This window comes from Folsomia candida, unplaced genomic scaffold, assembly GCF_002217175.1.
Source record: "Folsomia candida strain VU population unplaced genomic scaffold, ASM221717v1 Fcan01_Sc050, whole genome shotgun sequence".
Taxonomy (NCBI): domain Eukaryota; kingdom Metazoa; phylum Arthropoda; class Collembola; order Entomobryomorpha; family Isotomidae; genus Folsomia; species Folsomia candida.
The window spans coordinates 548,602-574,081 of record NW_019091242.1 but is presented as its reverse complement, the minus strand read 5'-3'; the positions used below and the strand labels follow the sequence as shown (position 1 = coordinate 574,081).

Sequence of the window (25,480 nt, the reverse complement as noted above, 5' to 3'; positions counted from 1 at the left end):
ACTATTTTTTTTGTTATGGATGAATATTTCTGAAATTTCGTGTTCGTACAGAATATTTTATGAAATGAAATATATTTTTAAAAATTTACGTAAAATTTAAACGCCGATTTAGAAGTTTTGTTAATGTTGAATTTCTAATTAGACAATTAGGTTATTTATGCTTGCTCCAAAATTTTTATAGAAATATGATGATTATCATCTCATAATAAAATTCGGAAAAAATGTGAAAGAAATATAAATATTTTTATGAAATTCATAAAAAGTTTGTATAATAAAAAAAATGAAATCAAGATTTATAAGTTTTGCGGAAATCTATCCAATTTTACATTTTGAAAAATTGATACAAATTTTGAATTGAGTGCGTGTGAATTGTCACGTTTTGGTATTTTTGGTCGGTTTTATTATGCAAATAAAATTTCCGAAAAATATATTACATACATTTTTTCAAAATGCAAATTCTGATACGTACATATTTTTGTTTTGTAGAAAAAAAGAAACGCTGATATGAAGAAGAAAAAAAGAAACTGGAAACCCTTGGAAACTTTCTCATTGTAAAAAATCCCCAAATTTTTTGTTTACTCCTCCCACTATTTAATTTTTCCTAAAAAGTTAAGTATATTCCCCCCAATTTTCAATTTCCTCCCCCCCTTTTTTGTCACCCAGTTTTGTCATAAACGAAGGAAGAATTACATGGCTCTCAGGTCCACAATCCCTATTCCCCCTCGAACCCCGGATCACACTCCAGACCCAACAAATACCACGACCAAGCGTCTCTTGGCGTTCCCCTCGAGCGGATTCCTGGACAAGGAACATGTCGGAGATGGTCGGGACGAGACGTTTACAAGTAATTTACAATTTATAAATATGCAAAACAAGCAGTGCAAGAAATGCGAGGTGCATGAAAGCGCAAAAAATAGGCGCCATCTATCCACGCGCGGTATGAAGTACTTATGGCATCTGGGGGCTGTTTCTTGTGCAGTGCATTTCTTGCAGGTCATAATATTTACCTGCAAGAAACCTCTTTCTTGCAGTTATTTCTTACAATTGGGATCTCGCTACAGAAACACTACTCATGAATTTGCCATGCTTATTTGCGAATTATGAACAGTGCTTCGTTTCTTGCGGGTTTGCCACATTTCTTGCACTGCAAGAAACTGTGAAAAATTGCAAGAAATGCGAGGTTCAAGAAAGTGCAAAAAATAGGCGACATCTAACCACGTTTCTGGCGCCTTGAATTTTCCGTAGGTCAAAATATTTACCTGCAATAAACCACTTTCTTTCCCTAATTTCTTGCTAGTGGTTACTTTATTGCACCCGAAACACTGTTCATACTACTTATCAAAATTAGTAACTACTTATCAAAATTACGGATAACCCCTTATCAATCATATTTCTTTCCACTTTGCAGCGTCTTTCGAAATAATCTTCCTGCTCATCCTCCTCGTCGGTGTGCTCCTTCTGTTATGCAGTTGTATCCAGAGTTCGTGTTCCAGCCGGCGGAAGAGAGCGGCACGTGGGGGCGGCGGAGGAGGTGCTGACCCTTGTCGTGACCCTTGCGGACCATGTCAACCTTCCGGGACGGTGACCACTTTTCAAAAAAGTGTGACCATGCGGAGTACCGCGTATGGGGGCAGTTTCTCCCCCCGTGGTGGAGGCTGTGTCTAAATAATGCGACGACGGTGTCATAAATACTGTAAATTTAATGTAGGACGCGATGACGCATGACCAAAATGGTCAAAATCAGCACATTTTTAATCGTTTTTCTCGTCGCTGGGAATTTATTTTAAAATTCTGGACGACAAATTTGTAGAGCAGGGAGTTCCAAATTTTTTGAAAATGTATACTCCAGATTTTGGCCATTTTTGAAGGAGGAGATTTCAAGTTTAAGAAGCCTTCAGAAAAATTGGAACTCGTCGAAACTGGCTCAAAAACTCAACGCCATTCCATTAATCGTAATAAAATTGTCGAAATTAGCGCATTTTAAGTACTGCTAAATATTTTAAAAAATCGCAGAAAATTTGAAAGTTTTCAACTCCAAGTTACAATAAGAAACTTGTCGAAAAAATTAAGACAATTAAATCAGATTTATATACTTCTTGTTGAACCTGTGTGCAAGAAAATTATGTGAAATATTCCTTTCAAAATCATGATTTAGAAATTTTGGAAAATTCCATGATCGGACTTTACCTCGTCCCCAAAATCAGTACATTTTTAATCACTTCTCTTCTCTGGGAATTTAATTTAAAATTCTGAACGAGAAGTTTGCATTCTGTGAGTTGATTGATGGAATGGCATCGAGTTTTTTGAGCCAGTTTCGACGAGTTCCAATTTTTCTGAAGGTTTCTTAACCTTGAGATCTCCTCCTTCAAAAAGTGTCAAAATCTGGACTGTATATTTTTTTAAAATTGAGAACTCCTTACTCTACAAATTCGTCGTTCAGAATTTTAAAATAAATTCCCCCAGCCGAGAAATGATTAAAAATATGCTGATTTTAGCGATTTTGGTCATGTTTAATAATTTGTGTATACATAAAATTTGCTCGCAAAGAGAACAAAGAAGGAATATTTTTTGTACTCGTGTCAAAATTTTGTGTACTCTGCTGCTCATCAAATTACAGATATTTTGTGCGTCTGAAAGAAAGAAAGTGAGAGGGATTTACTTTTCGTGACCAAATTACTCTGCCAAGCGGAACGTGAATGAATAAAGCTGTGTATCCTTATAAATCAAGAACTCAAGAGATGCTTTTTGTTAATAAAGGGACGTTTTATGCATGCATTCATGTATTTTATTCCCATTTTTTTAACAGTGTAGTACTTCACTTTACCAAGTTTGTTATCGTGTATGTTAACTTGGTATAATTTTCATGCCAGCATTGCATAGCATCATCTCAGCCGGAGGGCTTAAGAGTCTCTTGAGATCTGTTTTTATCTGCATTTATTATTGTGCGTATTTTATATGGGAAAGTAACGCTCAACTTGTTTCCAAAGTGGTGCAAGTTTCCTTTTTTAGTGAAGAAGTGAGTGACTCCAATTTTGTAAACTTGTTAAATCTGCCTTTGCTGTGTGTGTTACTGGAGGTCGTGGTAAAGCAAATAAATAATTAGTGACGGAAATTAGAGTCGAATTATTTTGGTCAACAGCATTACTTTAATTTTCAGGTGATTAAATATTCTATTTTACTGTTAATTGTTTCTGGTTTACAAAGTTGTCAAATGTGACGAGAGGAGTTTCCTTTGTAGAAGTGGCTCCAAGTTTTTACCGAATTTTTTAAAGTTTCTGCTGTATTACTGGAGGTTTGTAGTAAAATAAATAAGTAATTGGAGTCGAATTATTCTGGCCAACAGCGTTACTTACGTTGTTTGATGGGTAATTATAATTATTAATTATAATTAACTGTCACTGTGTTGAAGGCGAGACGAATTTAAAGTATGCAAATATCTAATTGTATAAGAGACGGTCCATAGCTGAGAAACAATGCGACGCCTTTTGTACATAGGGTGACAAAATACAGGGTAAATATTTACGATCGGATCGATATTTCGTCCCGTCTATTGTGTAAATATCTAAAACCGGTGTTTTCTCTTCGTTCGTATTGGCAGATCGTACACATGATTTTTTGAAGTTAGGAAAATAGTAAAATGTGAAAGAAAAAATATTTGCAGAAATTTAAAAAAAATTGAAGGTGTGTATTTATTAATTTTAGTGCATTTGTAAATGGATATACAGATATTAAAACTGGTGTTTTTTTCGTAATTGTGTGAGTTGTGTGAGATTGTGTGAAAACGCCAAAGAAAATATTTTCAGAAATGTGAAATACATATAAACTTTTAAAGATTTGGGAATACTGTCCTTTAAAATAGATAGTGATGTTCACTTCAAAGTATTTGGTGAAAGGAAATATTTTCAGAAATTTTGAAAAGCATGATAAAAATTCGAGTACGATCGAATCAATATTTCTTCCCATTTCTTGGTGTATATAAAATCGTGCATGTGATATTTTGAAATTAAGAAAATAGTAAAACGTTGCAGTAAATATTTTCGGAAATTTTAAAAGCATAGTCATTTCGAATAAATTTGAAAAGGTGGGTATGTACATAAAAACCGTGTTTTTCATGCCTGTGATTTTTTTAAAGTGATAAAACGTCTCAGTCAAATATTTATTCAGAAATATGAAGTACAGTTCTGCAGATTTTTTGAATTTCGTTGTATGAATAGTGATAATCAATTCTCGCATATTTGATAAAATGTGGAAGCAAGTATTTTCAGAAATTTTGAGAAATATAAAATATTAAAAGTTCGAAAGTGTCTATTTTTCACTATAAAAAAATATAACACGTGCTTTTTTAAAAGTAAAACGTCAAAGTAAATATTTTCAGAAATGTGAAACACATAAGAAAGTTCTGCAGGTGTTGTAGTCTCTTAAGTTCGTTTTATGAATGATCAATCAATAGTGAAACGTTGCAGGAAATATTTTCAGGAATTTTGACAAATATAAAATATTAAAAATTCGAAAGTGTCTATTTTTCATTTACAAATAAATCAAACACGTGCTGTTTTTAATAGTGAAACGCCAAAGTAAATATTTTCAGAAATGTGAAACATTTAAAGTTGTAAAGGTTCGAATAAGACGCTCGATTTCATGAATTCCATGAAAAGTGATCAATTCTTGCATATTTGGTAAAACGTGGAGGGAAATATTTTCAAAAATTGTGCTTCTCAAAATTTTATAAAAATTCAAAGTTGCCAAAGGGGACGTTCATAAACTTCATAACGTAAATTTTGTCTTAAGAAACCCAAACCCCACGTAGTGACCCTAAACCCCAAACCCCAAACCCCATGTAGGGGAGAAACCTACCCTCCCCCACATCAGGGTTGCAGAAATCTCATCTCACCTTCATAAATCTCATCTCACTGAGATATAGTGAGAAATAGTGAGACATGAGAAATATGAGAAATAGTGAGATTTATGAGCCATGCACTTAAGCGCCACCTAGCGGACGGGGTTATGAACTACAAGTTTATCTCATTATTTCTCATATTTCTCACTCAGCCCCAACTGAGATAAATGATATAAATCATTAAATCTCACTAAATCTCACTCAGTGATATATATCCCTTGTAACCCTGCCCCACATGTCACAAAAATTGGTAAATATTTACGATCGAATCGATATTTCGTCCCGTTTATTGTGTCCGTAAAACTCTTTGTTCATATGATTTTTTGAAGTTAGGAAAATGGTAAAACGTCAAAGAAAGTATGTTCAGAAATTTTGAAACAAAATCGAAGGTGTGTAATTTTGCACATGGATAAACCCGTGGCTAAAACGTCAAAGTAAATATTTTCAGAAATGTCAAATACTTAATATAATTTTTAAGATTTGTGAATACAGTTCCATAATAAATAGTGATGTTTAATTTTTAACATATTTGGAAACGTGAAAGGAAATATATTTTTAGAAATTTTGAAAAATATAAAATAATAAAAATTCGAAGGTACCTATTTTTCATTTTTACATAAAATCCGTGTTTTCGTGTCCGTGATTTTTTTTACAATATTTGATTGTAAAACGTCTCAATAAATATTTTCAGAAATGTGAAACATGTCGTTCAGATCCTGTTCGCTGAATATTCATCAATTCTTGTTTGGTAAAACGTGGAAGGAAATATATTTTCAGAAATTTTGAAAAATAATTAAACCTCAAAGGTGTCAAATTTTAATTTTTACATGAAATCCGTGTTTTTAGTGCCCGTGAGTTTTTTTGTGGTGATAAAACGTCTCAGTAAATATTTTTAGGGATGTAAAATACTTAACAAATTTCTGCAGATTTTAGAATCCAAAAAAAGTGATTATCAAATTCAATTCTTACATATTTGGAAAAACGTGGAAACAATATTTCCAGAAATTTTGAAAATATTAACATAACAAAAATTAGGATGCACTCATTTTTCAAACCGGTGTTTCTTCATGCTCATGATCTTTCTGTGCTGTAAAACGAATCTAAAAGTAAATATTTTCAGAAACATACATTTCTTGATACACAAGTTGATAATGATATTCCAGACGTGGAAAATCTCGTCTTTTGGATTAAATCATCATCACGATGATGATCGTCTTTACGGGTCAAAGTCAAGGCCAAATTTTATATTGTCAACTATCCACTTATAATAATACTTACATATATACGTGGATAAATAAATATGTAGGTCTTCTTATTAATACTGGACTCGCTATGAATAAAACAGTTGTGCTTGTGCGATACGTATGTATAGATAATTCAGCTATAAATGATACTATATTCACACCTGTTCAATTATTAAAAGTGTGGCAGATTGTTTTATTAAGGTAAGATTTTTTTGTCTATAAAATTTCATAATTTAATTCAAATTAGGAGGAGCAGATTTTGAAATAAAAAGTAGTATTTTTTGTCCATAAAGTTAGTATGAGAACAAAATATTGATTTACGTATTATATTGTCCGTACAGCTACTTATGTATCTACAAAAGTGGATAAATAAATATATACATAGGTCTTATTAATATTGGACTACAGTGGCCGCGGAAGCCGTGGGGACATAAACATTGTAGGATTGGGGGAGGGAGGGGTTTATATAAGATGGGCAGATGATTGGGACATCGAATAACCGTGGGGACATTGCCCCTCTGTCCCCACCCACGCTTCCGCGGCCACTGGACTGGACTGGCTCCTCCATGTGCCATATATAATATGCAATTCAGCTGTGTAAACACAAACGGTACACGGTATTCACACCTGTTTAATTAAAAGGATAGAAGATTTGAAGGTAATTTTTGTCCATATAATTTTCCAATTTAATTTAAATTAGGAGCATATTTTAAAATCGAAAGTATTTTTTTCTATAAAGTTGGTTAAGAAGCAAGCAAAAATATGGATGAATGTTTGTAAAAGTTTTAATCTGGTGTTGCATAAGAAGATTTCTATTTTTTGTATGAGTGGAAAATTAAGGAACATATTTTAAGGTATTTTTGTAGATAAAATTTCGAGTAGATTTTAAAATCAAGAGATTTTTTTATCTGTCAAGTTGATCAAATTGTGCATGCATTTTTGTAATAATTTTAACCTAGTTCATTGTAAAAAAAGATTCCTATTTTTTGCATGAGTGGAAAATGAAGGGACAGATTTTAAAGGATTTTTTTTGCATGGACAATTTCACATGTCTGAATTTTTATAAAAGTTTTATTTTTATCAAGCTATCTTGTTGAGTGGACATCAAAAATTTTAACAATATTTTTTTGCATGCGTGGAAAATAATTTGTGATTAATAATATTTTCTGTTTAATCACGGACAAATTGAGATTATTGGTAAATAAAGGTATCAATCAATATGCATATTATGGAGGGTTATGTTATGCAAATTATGCAGATATGCACATAGCAGCAGCAGTTAGTGCTATATTTACCAGATAAGAATAATATTAAACTATGCCGTGGTGATTATCAATGTCATATGTATTTATTTCTGATAAGATATTTCGGCCACTGTTGAGTTGACGATAACACATCATCGGGAAAACATTGCATTTTTTTTAATTCAGAAAATAAACTAAATTTCAAAATTTCCAATAAAATCGGAATCGATCAATTAATCGATCACTTACACGTAAGTAGAAGTATTTTAATCAATCTGACGAATGTATTGTTTAATATATGTAATTATCAAAATAATTTCGTAACCGCGTTCAAGATTACAAAATTTTGCAAAAATTCGAAATTTTCGGTATTTATAATCAGGGACAAAAAAAAATAGTGATCAGTTTCAAAATTTCTACTATAATTATTTAGAATTGAATCATTGAATTAACATTAACCTGACGAAAAAAATTATCAAAATAAATTTTTAACTGCGTTTAAGATTACAAAATTTTGTAGAAATTCGAAATTTTTGGTATTTATGATCAGGGACAAGAAAAGTGACCAGTTTTAAAATTTTCACTAAAATTATTCGAAATTTAGTAATTAATTTTACAGACTATGGTCAGTCTTATTCCTGATTTCAAATTACTTTAATGATTAAAGTTTAATCTGACGAATGTAATGTTTAATAAAATTATCAAAATACATAAATTCGTAATAGCTTTCAAGATTACAAACTTTTTTAACAATTCGAAGTTCTTGTTGTTTATCAGGAGGGATAAAAAAGTGATCAGTTTCAAAATTTCCACTAGCATTATTCGGAATTATTCAATTAGTTAATTTAATTTTAATCTGACGAAACGAACGTATTGATTAATATACTTATCAAAATAAATTCGTAATGGCGTTCGGGATTACAAAATTTTGTGAAAATTCGAAATTTTTGCTATTTATGATCAAAACCAAAAATAGTGGGGACCAGTTTCAAAATTTCTACTAGAATTCTTCATAATTGAATGAGTAATTAATTCTACACGAGATTAACACCATTCGTAATGGCGTTCGGGATTACAAAATTTTGTAAAAATTCGAAATTCTTATTGTTTATCGGGAGGTGTCCAGTTTCAAAATTTGCAATAAAATTGGACTCGATTAATTAATTTTATACGAGATCAGAGATCATTATTATTTATTTTAATTCTAAATAATACTAATCTTAATCTGGAAGCAATCAATTAGATTAATATAATTTATCGGAATAAATTCACAGCGGCGTCTAAGAATACAAAATTTTGGAAAAAAATCGAAATTCTTGTGATTTTTTATCAGTACTACTGATTAGTAATCAGTAGGGACAAAAAATGAAAAAATATCAAAATTTTCAATAGAATTAAAATTATACGAGATTACGAATAATTCGAAGAGCCCAAACCTTTTATCTGAATAAGTAATGCATTATTAAAACAGTTTATCAAAATAAATTCGTAATGGCTTTCAAGCTTACAATATTTTGAAAAAATTCGAAATTCGTTTTATTTATTAGGAAGGATTAAAAAAGTGATCACTTTCAAAATTTCGAATAGAATTGGGATTAACTAATTAATTTTATACGAGATAACGTATTTTCAATTTTTGACGTGAGTACTATATTAGATTAATATAATTTATTAAAATAAATTCATATTAATGTTCCAAATTTTGAAATTTTGAACAAATTTCGAAATTTTTGCTTTAATGATCAAGGACAAAAAAATTACTATTAATAATTTCCAATAAATTTGAAATCGATTAATTACCTTTGTTTTTGGAGACCATGATCAGTATTATTTTCAATTCCAAATAATACTAATCTTAATCTAAAATTAATTAGACTAATAAAGATTATCAAAATAAATTTAAAAAGGCGTTCAAGGTTACAAAATTTTGAAAAAATTCGAAATTCTTGTTATTTTTCAGAAAAAGGACACAAAAAACGTGACCAGAGAGTTATCATGGATGACGAAACGGAACAAAGCGGGGGCGGTCCGTTCTATCTCGGATTCGATTTAAGCACACAATCCGTAAAATTTCAAATTTTTTTTTTAAATTTTGGATGTTTTAAAAAATGGAAATTTTATTTCAGGTAAAAGCCGTCGTGACGAATGATGCTTTACAAGTCGTGCAAGAAGTCAGCGTAAAATTTGACCAGGATTTACCAGAATTCGGGTATTTAAATATCAAAATTTGAGAAAATCATTCTAATAATTATTTAAATTTGATTAAATAATTAAAATTTAGCACTTCCGGGGGAGCAAACCGTGACCCGACGAATTCCAAAGTTGTCACTGCTCAGCCCATCATGTGGGTCAAAGGTAATATTTTGAGCACGTGGTTATTTGAAAAAGTTTGAACACGTGGTTATTTAAAACTTTTGAACACATAGTTATTTGAAAATTTTTAACCCGTGGTTATTTCTAAATTTTTAACACGTGGGTATTTGAAAATTTTGAACACGTGGTTATTTGAAAATTTTGAACACGTAGATATTTTAAAATTTTTAACCCGTGGTTATTTGTAAATTTTGAACACGTGGTTATTTGAGCATGGTTATTTCAAAATGTTGTCCGCTATTTCAAAAGGGTTTAAGGCATAATGAGGACAAACCACTATATTGATGCCATAATACGGACAAAAAAAATGAAGATAAAAAATATCTGGATAATGTTAAAATAAGGACACACTAATGGTGGAAATTTCTATTTAAATTGAACTCATGAAAGATGAGTGTTGTAGGTCTGTAATTTTATACAATTCGACTTTAAACATATATGCCAGTTTCACAAACGCTAATTTAATAATTGTGGATCTCAGTTATTTGAAACCAGAAAGTTTAAACGCTGTATTAAGTTTCACATAATACGCTAACTAACCTGTTCCAGGCCTGGATATATTTGGTAGCAACTACAGACTACTCAAGTCACGGAATTGCTAATTCGAAGCTGACCTTTAAATTTTGGTGATCGCAAATATATATATACATATTTGCGACACATCCTTATAGGATGCGTTTTTGGGAAATACTGAAATACATAGGATACTTTGTCACTTTCGAACAATACATGAGTCATATGAGATAAAAATCGATAAACTATCTTAAAGATCTTAGTCTACTGCTGATCTCACGCGCTTGTCACTTTTTGCAATTTTGATAATTAAGAGAAGTATTAGTTTCCATCATAATAATTTTAGAGGTCGCAGTAATATCTACAAGAAGTTAAAATTTAACAAGTGAATGAACGTGGGTAGGTCTACAGCAGATTTCAAGAAATTATATGAAGATGTGCAGCACGAAAATGTTTAAATTTTCCACATTATAGTGCTGTCCATATTGCACCCTTGTCCAAGTTTTTCTTGTCCGTATTTTTTTATCCGTATTTTGTCTTGTCCAGTACCACGTTGTCCCCATTATGCCCGGAACCCATTTCAAAATACTTAACAAGTGGTTATTTGAAAATTTTTAACACGTGATTATTTGAAAATTGTGACCACGTGGTTAATACGCTTTTGTTACAATTTTTATATAGCGATGGGCCTCGTTCTGGAGAAACTTCGTCTCCTGGAACCACCCCTGCTCGACCAGATCGTCGGGATTTCTGGGGCTGGCCAGCAACACGGAAGCGTTTTCTGGAAACGTGGAGGACTCGAAACTTTAAGGAATTTGGACCCCGATAAATTCCTGCATGACCAGCTCGCTTTTGCATTTGCGATTCAAAATTCGCCAATCTGGATGGTATTTAAATTCGTATTAAGAAGTTTAGCATAAAATTCGCATAAAATTTGCGTATTTCATTTGCGATTTAAAATTCGTGTGGAGAATTTTAGCATAAAATTGACATAACATTTGCACAATACGCAAATTTTGAATCGCGAATGAAATATAATACTTCATTCGCGATTCAAAATCGCCAGTCTGGATGGTAAGGGGAAAGTGTACTTATTTCGGATCAAATTTGCATAAATTTTGCCCATAATTTATAGGACTCGAGCACCTCCGAGTACTGCGACATGCTGGAAAAAGCCGTCGGTGGGGCGGAAGTTTTAGCTAAATTGACCGGATCACGAGCCTATGAACGATTCACGGGGAGTCAGATAAGCAAAATATTCCATACGAAGAGAGAAGCTTACAATGCCACGGAGGTTAGTTAATTGGTCGGATAAGATAACGTATACAGGACTCGATAAGTCGAAAATCTGCACATTTGTTGTAATCATTTCTCAGCTCTGGGAACTTATTTTAGAATTCTGGACGGAAAATTTGTAGAGCAGGTCGTTCCCAATTTTTTTAAAGAAATATACACTCCAGAATTTGACATTTTTTGAAGGAGGAGATCTCAAGTTGAAGAAGCCTTCAGAAACATTGGAACTCGTCGAAACTGGCTTAAAAAACTCGACACCATTCCATCAATTAACTCACAGACTGCAAATTTGTCGTTCAGAATTTTAAAATAAATTCCCAGAGGCGAGAAATGATTAAAAATGTGTTGATTTTTGGTGATGAGTCATCGAGTTTCTGAAGGCTTCTTAAACTTGAGATCTCTTCCTTCAAAAACTGTCAAAATCTGGAGTGTACTTTTTTTTAATTGGGAACGACTTCTGCTCTACAAATTAGTCTTCCAGAATTTTAAAATAAATTCCCAGAGCAGAAAAACGATTAAAAACGTGCTGATTTTGAGTTATCAAGTCCTACATAAATTTATAAGTTGGGGCTCTGATAAGACCTCCTTTTTTCTAGAGAATCTCACTAGTGTCCAGCTTCATAGCGTCCATTTTCCTCGGCTCGTACGCCGCAATCGACTACTCGGACGCGTCTGGAATGAATCTCCTCGACATTCGGGAGAAGACGTGGAGTCCGATTTGTTTAGCGGGGGTGGTTCCGGAGGAGGGCGAGGGGGCAAATTTGGCCGAAAAATTGGGTCCCCCGACCCCCACGGAAGCCGTGCTGGGGACGATTTCACCATATTTCGTGGAACGGTACGGATTCAGCTCGGACTGCAAAGTGGTCGCTTTCACGGGCGATAATCCCAGCTCGTTTGCAGGTAAAAAACAAATTTGGAAAATTTCTGAAAAATTAAAAACTAGAAAATTAAAAACTTTAAGATTAAAAAATTAGAACTTGATTAATTAATTTTGAACAAGATTACGACTATTACTATTTTCATTTTTAAACGTTTATCAAAATATACTCCAAACGGTGGTCAAGATTGGAAAATTTTGTGAAAAATCTTGTAAAATTTGACATTTTTGTTATTATCTAAATATCATCGGGGACAAAAAGGTGGACAGTTTCAAAATTTCGAGATTAATTATTTAGAATTGATTGCTTAATTGATTTTATACGAGATTACGACAAGTATTATTTTTAGTTTTGAATATTTGTCAAAACAAATTCGTAATGGGGCTCAAGATTGCAAAATTTTGTAAAAATTGCAGAATTTGAAGTTCTTGTTATTTATCATGAGATACGAAAAATGACTGGTTTCCAAATTTCCAAGAAACTTTCAATTGTTAGAATTCATTAATTAATTGATTTATACGAAATTATGACCAGTATAATTTTAAATTCTAAAATAATACTGATCTTAATCTAAAAATTTTGCTTTAATAAATATAATTTAACAAAGTTGTTTCATAATGGCGTTTAAGGTTTCAAATTTTTTACAAAAAATTGCAAAATTTGAAATTCTTGTTTTTTACCATGAAAACAATTGTGATTCAAAATCGGCTAAAATATTGGAATTGATTAATTAATCTTATACGAGATTTCGAGATCAGAATGATTTTTAATTTAAATATTTATCAAACTAAATTCGTAATGGGGCGTAAAATTGCAAAATTTTGTAAAAATTATAAAAAAATCTGAAATTATTGCTATTTATCATCATTTATGGACAAAAAATTTCCAAACTTGGAATTTGATTAATTTATTTTATTTTATACGAGATTCAGAGATCAGTATTATTTTTAATTCAAAATAATACTAACCCTAATCTGAGAAATGGATTAGATTAATATATAATTTATCGAAATAACTTCAATGCGGCGTTCAAGATTAAAAAATTTTGTAAAAGTTCGAAATTTTTGATATTTGTGTATCAATCAACTACAAAAAAGTTACCAGTCTACAAATCTCCAGTACAATTATTGAAATTATGTAATTACCTAATTAAAATACGAGATCACTTAATTAAATTAAATTCATGATGGAGTTCAACATTACAGAATTTTGGCAAAAAACTTGGAAAATCCGAAATTATTTGTATGTATCTTATTTTCGTAAATCTTGCCGGTGTCCACGTTGCGTGGCGTGGATAAGCTTTTTTAATTGTGCTCTTACCGGTTTGCGAAATACATCTGTCGAGATTTTTTGCGACATAATGTTCCCAAGATTTTTTGCGTATATGCAAAAATCGAGCAAAAATTGTGATTATTTCAAAAATAAAGTATATTTAGCTCTGCCGGTTCAAAAAGCTATTGAAGGTCAAAGTCTGATTGAGATGGTGTAAAAGGCAATTGGGACTTGGAAAATTTTACGTTAAGTAGATTTTGAGCTACAGAATTAATTTTATTTTTTAAATAAACTCAATTTTTGGTTAATTCTTGTGTGTGCGCAAAAAAATCTCGGAGGAATTAATTCACAAATTGAGGCACGGGTTAAAGGGGTGTCATATTTTTGTGCCGAAATGTGCCTGGGTGTAAGTGACACTGGACAGAATTAAGAATATTTTTGAAATAAGCCTAATTTTTGAGTTATTTTTTCATGCAAAAAAATCTCGGAAACATTAATTCGCAAATTGAATCGCAGGGATTGTTATCTTTCTTGTGCAGAAATGTGTCTAGGTGCAAACGACATTGGACTACAGAATTAATTGTATTTTTGAAACAATCCCAATTTTTTGTTGATTCTTCCTTGTGAAAAAAATCTCGGAAACATTAATTCGCAAATTGAAGAACGGATGACGGGTTGTAGTATTTTTTGTGCAGAAATGTGCCTTGAACTTTTGAGCTACAAAATTACGAATATTTTTGAAATAAGTCAAATTTTTGGTTAATTCTTCCTTGCAAAAAAAATCGGAAACATTAGGGGTTTACAATCGACTTATTTTGGTTTTCCCACAAATTATAAGTCATTTCTATAAATCAATTATAAGTGGGTTCTATTTGAATGCTCCACTTTTTGTTTAAATTTTATGTTGTATGCAATTCAGGCGACCGAATTGCATTAAACGTCAAAATCATTGCAAAAACAAACATAGTAGCTTTAAAAAGACCTAAAACTTCAACAATAGGTACAACCTTTGAACTCTTGCCTAATATATAAATTACGTGATATTTATGAAGTGGAATGATTGAAAATTAATCTTCGCTCTCATTTGAACTTCCCATTTTAAATATTTCACTGCACTATCGTAATTAAACCAATTTCAATTATGCACCATTTTAAATAACTTGAATACGGATTAAAACTCGATTGAAAAATAATTTATTGAGCAGCAAGTGCCCTGCAGCAAATTTGAGTGAGTGAAATTTCAACGGCAGCTGATGCTCAAAACAAGCGAAATAAGTGTCTTATTCCAGAAAAAAGTCAATCCAGGAGACTTATTTTCCGATCACTTATAAGTGAAATACTAGCTACTGCGCATGCTCGCGCAGTGTCACTTAAAAGTGGAAACGACTTATAAGTGGTCGGTACACTTATAAGTCAACATTTTGTAAACACCTATTATTTCGCAAATTGAAGCACAACTTGTAATCTTTTTTTGTGCAGAAATGTGCCTCGGCGCGAACGACATTGCGGTCAGTCTGGGCACGTCGGACACTCTTTTCCTGTCGATGCCCTCCCTTCCTCAGCATGGTTTCGGCGAGGGTCACATTTTCGTGAATCCGATCGCTTCGAAGGACCACTACATGGCGTTGCTCTGCTTTAAGAACGGTTCTCTCACGAGGGAACGGATCCGACGGGATTATGCGAACGGAAGTTGGTCAATTTTCAACGAATTGTTGGACTCCACGCCGAGAGGAAATTTTGGAAATGTGGGATTCTACTATGATCTGTGGGAAATTATACCGAAAATTAAGAGTGAGTGGGCAATTAATTAAGTATTTAATACTGTAATTAATTAATTAGCATAATTTTTTGGGGGGCAGATGGTGACCACAAATTCAACAAGGAGGGCAGCAAATTGACGAAATTCACGTCGAACGAGGTCGAAGTTCGAGCCTTGATTGAAGGACAATTTCTTTCCAGGAGGCTGCACGCGGAAAAAATTGGGTGTAAAATTAGTAAGTCGACTAACGTACGATGGAGGTCTTCCAGCGTATGCTCTACGATTTTGAGCAAATTAGTGTCAATCGATCACAAATTTAATTAATATGAAATTTGCAAGAGACACGACTTCCCAATGGGCACGTTTGGCAGAGATATTTGCAGCCCAAGAGGAGAAAACGCGCAGTAAATTGTCCAGTTTTACACGTCCCAAATTTGTGATCGATCGATTGACACTAATTTACTCAAAATCGGGGAGCATACGCTGGGAGACTTTAATTTTTAGTAGAGTTATAATTAATTATTTGTAATCGTAATTAATAAATTGCAGCAAAAGAGACCAAGATCCTCGCGACCGGGGGTGGTTCAGCTAATCCGAAAATCCTCCAAATTTTATCAGACGTGTTCAACGCGCCAGTTTATGTGCAGGTAGGTGGATAAGTTGTTATCTGGCTTATCATATCATTAGTTATGTGACCCTGATTGAATACAACTTGCAGGGCGACTCCAACTCTGCCGATTTGGGTGCCTGTTACCGCGTAAAGCACGCCCTTTACGGGGAAGGACGCCCCTTTGACCAATTTATCCAAAGTGTTCAAGCTTATCAGAAAGTTTGGGATCCTAACAAGGACGCAAAAGAGGTGAGGAAAAAAACTGTAAATTTTTGTAAAACAAAACGCCAATTTATTCTAATTTTTTTCTAGATTTACGACAAAATGCTGCAACGATTCGCAATTTTAGAACAGACGATTTTAAACTTGTAACTTAACTTGAATTATTTTTGGTTGAGTGAAACACGTTATATTTTTTTAGTATAATAAAAATAACGATAATAAATAATTGATCGGAGGGAAATTATTTGTGAGTGATACATTTTTCATTTTTTAAGAAATGTGAGAGCTACATAAATGTGCATAAAAGTAATTAATTAATTATGCAAATCATTTGAGAACAGAGAAGAGAAAATATACATGTTATAAAATTAGGGTTAAGAAATTACGGTGGTAAAATCCTGACCGTGATCGTAAATGTGCTCTTTTTGACGTAGAGAAAGAGAAATATATGAAATGTGAGTGATCACTGAGAATGGAGGTCTCCTTACGTATGCTCTCAGATTTTGGCTAAATTCGTGTCAATCAATCACAAATTTAATTAGTATGAAATTTGCGAAAGACGCGATATCCCAATGAGCACGTTTCGCAGAGATATTTGCATCCCAAGAGGAGATAATGCGCAGTAAATTTGGAAAGTGTACAATGTGTCGACTTTGTGACCCGTTTTCTCCTCTTCGGATGCAAATATCTCTGCCAAACGTGCCCATTGGGAGATCGTGTCTTTCGCAAATTTCATCCTAACTAAAATTTTGATCGATCGATTGACACAATTTGGTCAAAATCCTAAAACATACGCGGAGAGATTCCCGTTAGTCATAATTAATTAGTAGTAGTCTTATGATTAGTTAAATTATATGGACAACGTCGAATAATGAAATTTGAACATTTGTCAAAGAAGGAGGAATAACTATTTTAGCTACTGGGTTCTTCTTCTTCATCCTCGCTGGAAGAAGAACTTGAATCTGAGGAGGAACTTGAACTTGAATCTGATGATGACGAAGAAGAGGAAGAAGTGCTGTATCTGAAATTATGAGGAAAAAATATCACAAATTATTTAAATATGATGATAATTAGTTAATTTAAATACTAGATTTTCGTACTTTTTCTTCTTTCCACGTGAATTATCATCGTCAGTCGGCTTTGATGGAGACTTTTTACCGTCCACTTTCTTCTCTTTAGTTTTGTCGCGTTTTGCGTCAACTGGACTTGTAGATTTTTTCTGTGACCTAGACCTTGACCTTTTATCAGGGCTCTTTGAACGAGACGCCTTTTTAACATCCAATTTCTTCTGCTTACTTTCGTCGCGTTGTACGTCAACTAAGCTTACAGATTTTTTCTGTGACCTTGACCTTGATCTTGATCTTCGCTCAGGGCTTGATTTCTTCAACGGGCGTCTCTCATTCGACCGTGATCTTGACGCTGACCTTCGATAGCGTCGCGTGTTTGAATGAGATCTTGATCGCGTGTACGATCTACGTCTCCAGCTCCGTCGCCTTGAAGATGATGAGGAAGATGATCGCCTTCTCGGTAAAGATTTTGATCGCGACCGCGACCGTGACCTCCTCCGCACGGGAGAAATGCTTCTTGACCATCGTTGGCGTCGAGCACGAGGACAAAATGGAGCAACGTAGCCCGCCCCGGCAAATCGACCGGATCTTCCGTAACTGGAAAATATTTAGTGGTATAATCATTTATTAAATTAGGGAAATGAATGATCATTAACGCAGGACTCGCATTTTTAATAATTTCTCGGCTTTGGGAACTTATTTTAAAATTCTGGACGACAAATTTGTAGTCAATGAGTTGATTAATGGAATGGCGACGAGTTTTTTGAGCCAGTTTCGACGAGTTTCAATTTTTCTGAAGGCTTCTTAAACCTGAAATCTCCTCCTCCAAAAAGTGTCAAAATCTCTGGAGTGTATATTTCTTCAAAAATTGGTAACAACCTGCACTACATATTTGTCGTCCAGAATTTTAAAATAAACTCCCAGAGCATAGAATGCTTAAAAATGTGCTGATTTTGACTATGAATTCTACATTTATAGCCAGTATTCGTTACGTTACCCAATTGCTTCCTTCTCGAGATGATTGTCAAATAAAGTTATCCGTTTGATTCGAACGACTGGCGACCGCCGACGAGCACGGCCAGTTCGAGAAGGAGATCGACGTCTTCTTGGCGGAGTCCAACTTCGACTCCTAGTCCGGCGACGAGGACGATCTTGATAACGTCGTGGCGGAGATCTAGATCTACTCCGAGCCGCCGAGCGACGATATCTTGCCGGACTTTGTGGGCTTCTTGTTCTTGTTCTTCTTGTCCTTCGATCACGACTTTCCCTTCGACTTGGCGACTTGCTGCTCCGACTTCGAATTGAACGTCTCGATTCACGAACTTTTTCTTCTCGACTTGGGCTTCGCCGACGTGTTTCGACATCTTCAGAAGGACGAGCCATTTTGTAAGAATTGCTTAAAAGTCGTTCTCTCAAGTCACGCGTTGATTTGCTGAGTTGTCAAATTATAATTAATTAATTAATCGTGTAATTAAATATACAATACTTTGCAATCTTGACACACCTTTGAGTCGACGACACCCTCGGGCTTTGCGTCCCTTGTTTCTTATCGTCACACACATCGACAATTTCGCCGTCTTCTAGCATTATTTTTGATTCAGGCAGAGGGGATGGCGATCTCGACCAGTAACGATGCTTGATAAGTTCCATTTCCTTCGCAGTTTAGACTCTGATTGTACTGCAGAAAAGTAAGATTTGATTTACAATTACGTACTGGGACATTTGACTAATTAGTCAAATCAATTAATTGAGATTGAGAAGAAGAATTGATTTAATTATGAATTTTGAATGACCTTTGGACAACAAACAAACCATTATCTCTGTCGTCTTGAGTATTACAGATAATTAAAGTTTACTTGTCACTACAATTAATTAAGTTGGACATTTAACTAATTGAGATTAATTTGAAGTATTGTAAAATGAGTAGAATTTCTAATTTTGAATGACTTTTGGACAACAAACAAACCATTTTCTTCTCAGTTTTAAGCATTAGAGATAAGCAAGGTTTACTTATCAGTATAATTAAGTAATTGGACATTTAACTAGTTAATTTGAAGTATTTTAAAATAAGAACAAATTTCGTTTGAAATTCAAACTTTGAATTGTGAATGACTTTTGGACAACAAAATAACAAAAGTGAAATCTCACCGTTTACCTATTCGATAAGAGCCCTTCGTACTGCTTATCATACAGTATTGGTCATATTTATTTTCTAATTTTCGAAATTTATACGATTTTTTTTACCAGAAATTTTAATTAATTTTATACGTAAAAGTCAAGTCAGCAACAACATTGTTTGCTGACTGAGGATGAGCAGGACTGAAAAACCCACATCAACCAGTTAATTGGGGCAGTTTAATAAATAAATTTGGCCAAAATTATGATGATCCATGATTAATTAACATGATAAGCACTTATCAAAATCGAAAATAATAATAATGTCAAAATTTGTATATATTTTAAAAGTTTATTCAAACCACAAGTCCCCCAGACAGACATGAAGTGATTATAAGATGTAATCAATTTTAAATTTAAAGCAAATTCAAGTCAACTAAATTATGCTTATCTAACCTTGAAGCTAATTATCTGTAATATAATAATAAGTAGGATACCGACCGATATCGTAATTATAGTGGCATATCCATATCCCCCCTCGATACGAATCTTGTCTTGGTTTTTTCATGCAAATTTTAATTTTGCATTGCAAAATGAGAATCGTTTCACAAATTATTAAGTATTTTTATCTATCTTGGACAAAACATTTTTTTACTTTATCAAAGTATTTATGTATGAAGATCAAGACAACTTTTTGGAAGAGATTGTAATATTTTAATTAATTAATTAACTACATACATTTATTTAATTAACTAAATGCTCAATGTTAACATTGGACTCGATAACCCATCACTAAAATCGTTAAAATCAGCACGTTTTTAATGATTTTTTGGCCCTGGGAATTTACTTAAAAATTTTGGACAAATTTGCAGAGCAAGGAGTTGTCAATTTTTTGAAAATATACACTCCAGATTTGACCCTTTTTGAAGGAGGACATCTCAAGTTTTTAAGAAGCCCCAGAAAAATTGGAATTTATCAAAATTTCTTGGCCCTGGAAATTTAGGTTAAAATTCTGGACGAAAAATTTGAAGATTTGTTACCAATCTTTTCAGAAATATACACTCCAAAATTTGATACTTTTTGAGGAAGAGATCTCTAGATTAAGAAGCCTTCAGAAAAATTGGAACTCGTCAAAACTGGGTAAAAAAAACTCACGGCCATTCCATCAATCAACTCACTGACTACAAGTTTGTCGTCCAGAATTTTAAAATAAGTTCCCAGAGCGAAAAAATGATTAAAAATGTGCTGATTTTGACGATTTGGCGATGAGTGGCCGAGTCCTCCGTTAAGTCAAATTGTTGAACACAAAACTAAAAGTAAATAACAGATTTGGATGAAGATGAAGAATCATGATAACAAAGTAATTAAACACATCTTTTACCCTATTATCTTATCCTAAATAACTGAATACAGGGGTGGGCAAGATACTTTGGTCGTAAGATACAAGATACAAGATAAGATACTTTCTAGGATAAGATATAAGATACAAGATAAAAGATACATCTTGTTCAAGTACACAAGATACAAGATACAAGATACTTTCCTAAAAATTGAGTAGTCAAGATACAAGATACAAGATATGTATCTTAAGATACTTTTATACTAGATAAGATACTTTCTTATCTTAGCTTGGTATTCATGCCCAATTGGTCATGTTTAATCATATAAACGAAAAAATCTAGTGAGTACAAAATTTAAAATCATTCTATAATCATTTTACAAATTTTGTTGTCAGTGCTTATACTTCGAAAAATTTCGAAATTTCGAAAAACTAGAACTCTACCTGACATACGTATGTATATTTTTAAGAAGTTAGTATTATTTTTACAATACTCCTTGCTTATTCAAACTAAACCCTATAAGATCTATACACTAGTTCAGCGAAGGTACATAGTTATCATGCATGTTCATATGTGCAACGTATGTATTAATGTGTACAAGTGTAAGAGTACACATGAAAATATATACATATATATGAATATACATATGTAAAGGGTGTTAATAAAGTCCGATCCCATGCATTTTTTGGAGCGTGGTTGTTACAAATTCAGCTGGAACTTTTGAACCAGTGAAGTTATTTATTTCAAATTTTTACCATGGGAGGAACAACTAAACGTGTAAGTCATGAGCATCTTAGAGTTGAGATACAAACATTGCATCAGCAGGGGCTTAAACCTACAGAAATTGTGCAAAAATTGGGCTGCAGCCGCAGAACTGTTTGGAAATGGAAGAATAAAAATTTTGTCCACGACAAAAAGCGACCAGGGCGACCCAGAAAGGTGTCACCTACCACAAAAAGAATGATTAAAAACAGACTTTGCAAGAAAACCGGTAGTTCATTACGTAATTGAGCAAGGGAGTTAAATGACTCAAAACGCTATAAAGAGAAGAAGAAGCAAATTAACTGTGTGACCGTGCAAAAATTTGTGAAAACTACGAAGTGGGGTCACACAGCTTACAAACTAACCAAAAAAACCTCTCATGTCACAAAAATATATCGATGACCGTCTGAAATTTGAAGAACTCCTTCAGAAAAGTGCCCATTTGAGTGAAAAAAGACTTGGTGAAGAATTGCGCAGTCACATCCTTTGGACTGACGAATCTATTATTGAACTATATCCAAAATTGAACCAACAAAATGTTCGTTACAGGACAGAAAACAAATCGGATGTACCATCAAGAGCGATCCCAAAATTCGGGCTTAAAGTTATGGTAGCGGGTGGATTTTGTGCACGTTGCGTGACCCCTCTACATATCATACCAAAAGGCCAATCAGTCAATGCAAAGCATTATATGGAAAAAATATTACCTATCTATTTCGATAGCATGGGGAACAAGGAAATATTTCCGAATGAAAGAAAAATAGTTTTCATGCAGGATGGTGCTATAGCCCATACAGCAAAAGCGAGTTTGAGTCTCATCAAGACGCAAGTTTCAACGGTCTGGAGCAAGGGGGTGTGGGCCGCTAACGGCCCAGATTTGAATCCCCTGAAGAACCAGTGGTCCATACTTAAGGAAAATGTATACAAAGAGCCACAACCCCGGACGAGGGAAGAGCTAGTAAAAAAAAGTTCAAGATGTATGGAATTCGATTTCCAGAGGCACATTGGAAAAATTAGCACAGAGCCTTAAACAAAGAGTTGAGGGCATGGTTAAAGTAAATGGTAACAAGACCAAATACTAAGGTAAATATGTCGAACATTTTTTGTAAGTATCACGGGTAGTTTTTTTTTATACTAGCCTTCACTTTTTTACAGGAAAAATGGGATCGGACTTTATTAACACCCTGTATGTACATATGTATGTACAAGTTTGTTACCAATAGGCAAAACGTAAACTAAAAATTCACCAAATTTTGGTTACGACAAATTCATGGTCAAATTTACTGCCAGTAGTAAGAAATTGACTTGATTTGACTGAATTTTGAGAAAAAGTATCTTGTATCTTGTCAACTATCTTAAGATACTTTTCTGTCAAGCATATCTAGATAAGATACTTACACAAGATACTTTCGACTTTCTAAAAGATACAAGATACAAGATAGAAGATACTTCTCTGATCAGGCGACGAAGATACAAGATAAAGATACTATCTTGTATCTTCTATCTTTTATCTTGTATCTTGACCAAGTATCTTGCCCACCCCTGTGAATAAATGACATTTAGCTGTAGTCCTGCTCATAATAATGTAATAAATATCTAAATTTTGGTATAAATTTTCCAATCTGTGTGAAAAAACCACATCATGAAAAGTTGAGGTTGGCAATTTGTCTTTCCAAGTCTTCAATTTCATCTTCCACTTCATCCTTCCGTTTCAGTTTCTCCAGCTAAAAGGAAAGTAGAGCAGAAATTTTTACCAAAAATTACAATTTTTAAATAATTTGTAATTAGCATGCGTAAAGTTGGTTGGTATAATTGATTGATTGAAACTGGTGTAGCAAGGGTGCAAAAATTCGAATATTTCCACAATTAGGACAAACTAAAATTAGAGCAGAAATTTTCAAAAAATTACGGTTTTGGGTAGCATGGATTTAAAATTTTCATGATTAAAAGTGATGTAACAAGGGCGCAAAAATTAGGAAATTTCCACAGAAAAAGATTCAAGATAAGTGGTTTATTAACTTCTTTTTGCGACCAATTTACAAAGAAAATTGACGACTAAGAAATTAACTACAATGAGATCCGACCACCGTCGCAAAAACAATATCACAATAAATTTTAATTAATTCACGAATTAATCTAAACCCTAATTATTGAGTGAAAAAATCTCTCCCTAATCAGGACATATTTTCCAACCGGAGTAAATTCATCTTGTACTGATAGTCATTCCAAACCTGTTCTTTCTCCGGAGCAGTCAGTTCTCCTGAAGCGATCCGCTTTTCCAGATCTTCAATCTCTTTCAATCTCTTTTTCAAGTTGCGGAGGCGTTTCGACGGATCTGCTCCTTGACTTGAGTTTGAGGTACTACTTGTTGACGCTGCCGTGGCAGACATTCCGGCCGAAGAAGGCTTTGGCGTGGAGGAGGAGGATGATGAAGACGGCTTGGAATTTGGTGCTGCTGCTGCGGCTGGCGTAGCAGTGGCAGTTTGGGCGGCCCCTTTTTTCTTGGACTTGGATTTCGTCTTTGTGGGGACCTGATAAGAAGGAAAGAGCAATTAAGCAAGTAATTGTAAAGTTAAACTTGTGTAATTAACGTAGGACTCGATAAGTATTCGTCAAATTTGCTAAAATCAGCACGTTTTAATGATTTCTAGCCTCTGGAAATTTATTTCTAAATTCTGGACGACAAATTTGTAGTGAGTGAGTTGATTGATGGAACGGCGTTGAGTTTTTTGAGCCAGTTTCGACGAGTTCCAATTTTTCTGAAGGCTTCTTAAACATGAGATCTCCTTCTTCAAAAAGGGACAAAATCTGGAGTGTATATTTTCAAAAAAAAATTGGGAACGACTTGCTCTGCAGATTTATTGTCCAGAATTTTAAAATAAATTCCCACAGCGGAGAAATCATTAAAAATGTCCTTATTTTGACATTTTTGACGATTTTAGCGATATCGAGTCCTATACACGTTAATATACTAAAAGTATTTCATTACCAACGGATCCGCCCCCGCTACAAAATTAAGTCCCGGAATTCCTGCCGATTGCCGGAACATTTCAACCGAATCGAAATATCCCACAGGAAAGGAGGAGATCCCACCACCGCCACCAACATCATTCGCAGATAAGCCGACCGGATAACTATTCTTTTCTCCGACACCTCTCCCCTTGCTGACATAGACGGGTTGTTCTTCCTGCGGAACATAACCAGATCGGACACGGATCGGCTTGCGCCACGTCCCATCCGGCCGCTGACTTGGAGGGATGAATGATTTGCCTGGAAATTTAGGAAAAAAATGGAAATTTATTACTAAAATTTAGTATCACATTTAATGTGATACCAGCAAAGAAGAAAAATGTGGATTGATGAGCAACCTTTACCATCGTCATCCTTCACGACTTGCATAGAACTCATTGTTGCAGCAGAGGCGAGGAGATTTTAATTTAACAATTAGTTAAATAATATTTAGTGGGTTAATTAAATAAGTTTTTAAATTAAATGAAGAAATAATATCAAAATTTTGACCACAGATTTTATATTTTATTTTGCTTATTTTCTTCCTCAAAAAGTCCCGACTCGAGCACAAACTTGAGACGATATTTTATTTAACCGTGAGTTAAATAATATTTAGTGAGTTAATTAATTAAGTTGTTACTTAAATTAAATGAAGAAATACAATTAATATCAAAATTTTGTCCACTGTTGTTCTTTTTATTTTATTTATTATTTTCTTCCTCGAAAAGTACCAAGCACACACACTTTTTATTATTTCTAATTCATCCTTACTTATCCTATGATAAGGAAAGAATTAATTATTTTATTTAAATTAATTAAATGTGTTATAAATTAATTAATTTCTAAAAATAATTATAAATCTGCTGTCACGAGAATTCCCGA

At 33.5% G+C, this 25,480-nt stretch overlaps 4 protein-coding genes across 18 annotated transcripts; 2 read left to right on the top strand and 2 right to left on the bottom strand.

The window, feature by feature from the left end:
* The first annotated feature begins 494 nt into the window (after positions 1-494).
* Positions 495-1,788, top strand: LOC118433393. The gene is made up of 2 exons (XM_035845306.1): positions 495-844; positions 1,409-1,788. Exons 1-2 carry the CDS (start codon positions 691-693, stop codon positions 1,663-1,665), a joined length of 411 nt encoding a protein of 136 aa, XP_035701199.1. The 5' UTR covers positions 495-690; the 3' UTR covers positions 1,666-1,788.
* Positions 1,789-2,942: 1,154 nt separating this feature from the next.
* LOC110862208 (xylulose kinase) lies at positions 2,943-16,535 on the top strand. Of its 5 annotated transcripts, none has more exons than XM_022111387.2 (12): positions 2,943-3,157; positions 9,346-9,449; positions 9,512-9,594; positions 9,667-9,740; positions 10,953-11,158; positions 11,407-11,565; positions 12,161-12,464; positions 15,194-15,505; positions 15,574-15,708; positions 16,023-16,120; positions 16,192-16,332; positions 16,396-16,535. In XM_022111387.2, the coding sequence occupies exons 2-12, from the start codon at positions 9,381-9,383 to the stop codon at positions 16,453-16,455; spliced, it is 1,641 nt and encodes a 546-aa protein (XP_021967079.1). In that variant the 5' UTR covers positions 2,943-3,157; positions 9,346-9,380; the 3' UTR covers positions 16,456-16,535. The 5 variants fall into 5 exon arrangements, with proteins under 5 accessions (XP_021967079.1, XP_035701176.1, XP_021967076.1 ...); XM_035845283.1 differs by lacking the exon at positions 2,943-3,157 and adding an exon at positions 3,347-3,365; XM_022111384.2 differs by lacking the exon at positions 2,943-3,157 and adding an exon at positions 5,559-6,342.
* A 277-nt stretch (positions 16,536-16,812) lies between these two features.
* LOC110862209 (serine/arginine repetitive matrix protein 2) lies at positions 16,813-19,691 on the bottom strand. 2 transcript variants are annotated; one of them, XM_022111390.2, is made up of 5 exons: positions 19,521-19,691; positions 18,877-19,050; positions 18,370-18,804; positions 17,406-17,969; positions 16,813-17,326 (listed from the first exon to the last, which is right to left on the bottom strand). In XM_022111390.2, exons 2-5 carry the CDS (start codon positions 19,020-19,022, stop codon positions 17,218-17,220), a joined length of 1,254 nt encoding a protein of 417 aa, XP_021967082.1. In that variant the 5' UTR covers positions 19,023-19,050; positions 19,521-19,691; the 3' UTR covers positions 16,813-17,217. The 2 variants fall into 2 exon arrangements, with proteins under 2 accessions (XP_021967082.1, XP_021967081.1); XM_022111389.2 differs by having other exon boundaries at positions 19,528-19,691.
* A 132-nt stretch (positions 19,692-19,823) lies between these two features.
* On the bottom strand, positions 19,824-25,472 carry LOC110862191 (partner of Y14 and mago). Of its 10 annotated transcripts, none has more exons than XM_035845292.1 (6): positions 24,958-25,472; positions 24,579-24,859; positions 23,821-24,120; positions 23,130-23,313; positions 20,869-20,953; positions 19,824-20,217 (listed from the first exon to the last, which is right to left on the bottom strand). In XM_035845292.1, the coding sequence occupies exons 1-4, from the start codon at positions 24,995-24,997 to the stop codon at positions 23,230-23,232; spliced, it is 705 nt and encodes a 234-aa protein (XP_035701185.1). In that variant the 5' UTR covers positions 24,998-25,472; the 3' UTR covers positions 19,824-20,217; positions 20,869-20,953; positions 23,130-23,229. The 10 variants fall into 10 exon arrangements, with proteins under 10 accessions (XP_035701185.1, XP_035701182.1, XP_035701183.1 ...); XM_035845289.1 differs by having other exon boundaries at positions 19,824-20,797; positions 20,869-20,890; XM_035845290.1 differs by having other exon boundaries at positions 19,824-20,797; positions 20,869-20,890; positions 23,147-23,313.
* Between the last annotated feature and the right edge of the window lie 8 nt (positions 25,473-25,480).

Bases quoted from the DNA above. Each gene is read 5' to 3' on its own strand.
- LOC110862208 (XM_035845283.1), top strand. The intron at 15,506-15,573 runs GTGAGTGGGCAA...TTTGGGGGGCAG, and splicing joins AATTATACCGAAAATTAAGA to ATGGTGACCACAAATTCAAC. The intron at 16,333-16,395 runs GTGAGGAAAAAA...ATTTTTTTCTAG, and splicing joins CTAACAAGGACGCAAAAGAG to ATTTACGACAAAATGCTGCA.
- LOC110862191 (XM_035845284.1), bottom strand. From the start codon at position 24,997: ATGAGTTCTATGCAAGTCGTGAAGGATGACGATGGTAAAG. The intron at 24,860-24,957 runs GTTGCTCATCAA...CTAAATTTCCAG, and splicing joins GAAGGATGACGATGGTAAAG to GCAAATCATTCATCCCTCCA. The intron at 24,121-24,578 runs GTAATGAAATAC...CCTTCTTATCAG, and splicing joins TAGCGGGGGCGGATCCGTTG to GTCCCCACAAAGACGAAATC.
- LOC110862209 (XM_022111390.2), bottom strand. From the start codon at position 19,022: ATGGAACTTATCAAGCATCGTTACTGGTCGAGATCGCCATCCCCTCTG. The intron at 17,970-18,369 runs GTAACGTAACGA...AATATTTTCCAG, and splicing joins CTCGAGAAGGAAGCAATTGG to TTACGGAAGATCCGGTCGAT. The intron at 17,327-17,405 runs GTACGAAAATCT...TCATAATTTCAG, and splicing joins TCACGTGGAAAGAAGAAAAA to ATACAGCACTTCTTCCTCTT.
- LOC118433393 (XM_035845306.1), top strand. From the start codon at position 691: ATGGCTCTCAGGTCCACAATCCCTATTCCCCCTCGAACCCCGGATCAC. The intron at 845-1,408 runs GTAATTTACAAT...TCCACTTTGCAG, and splicing joins TCGGGACGAGACGTTTACAA to CGTCTTTCGAAATAATCTTC.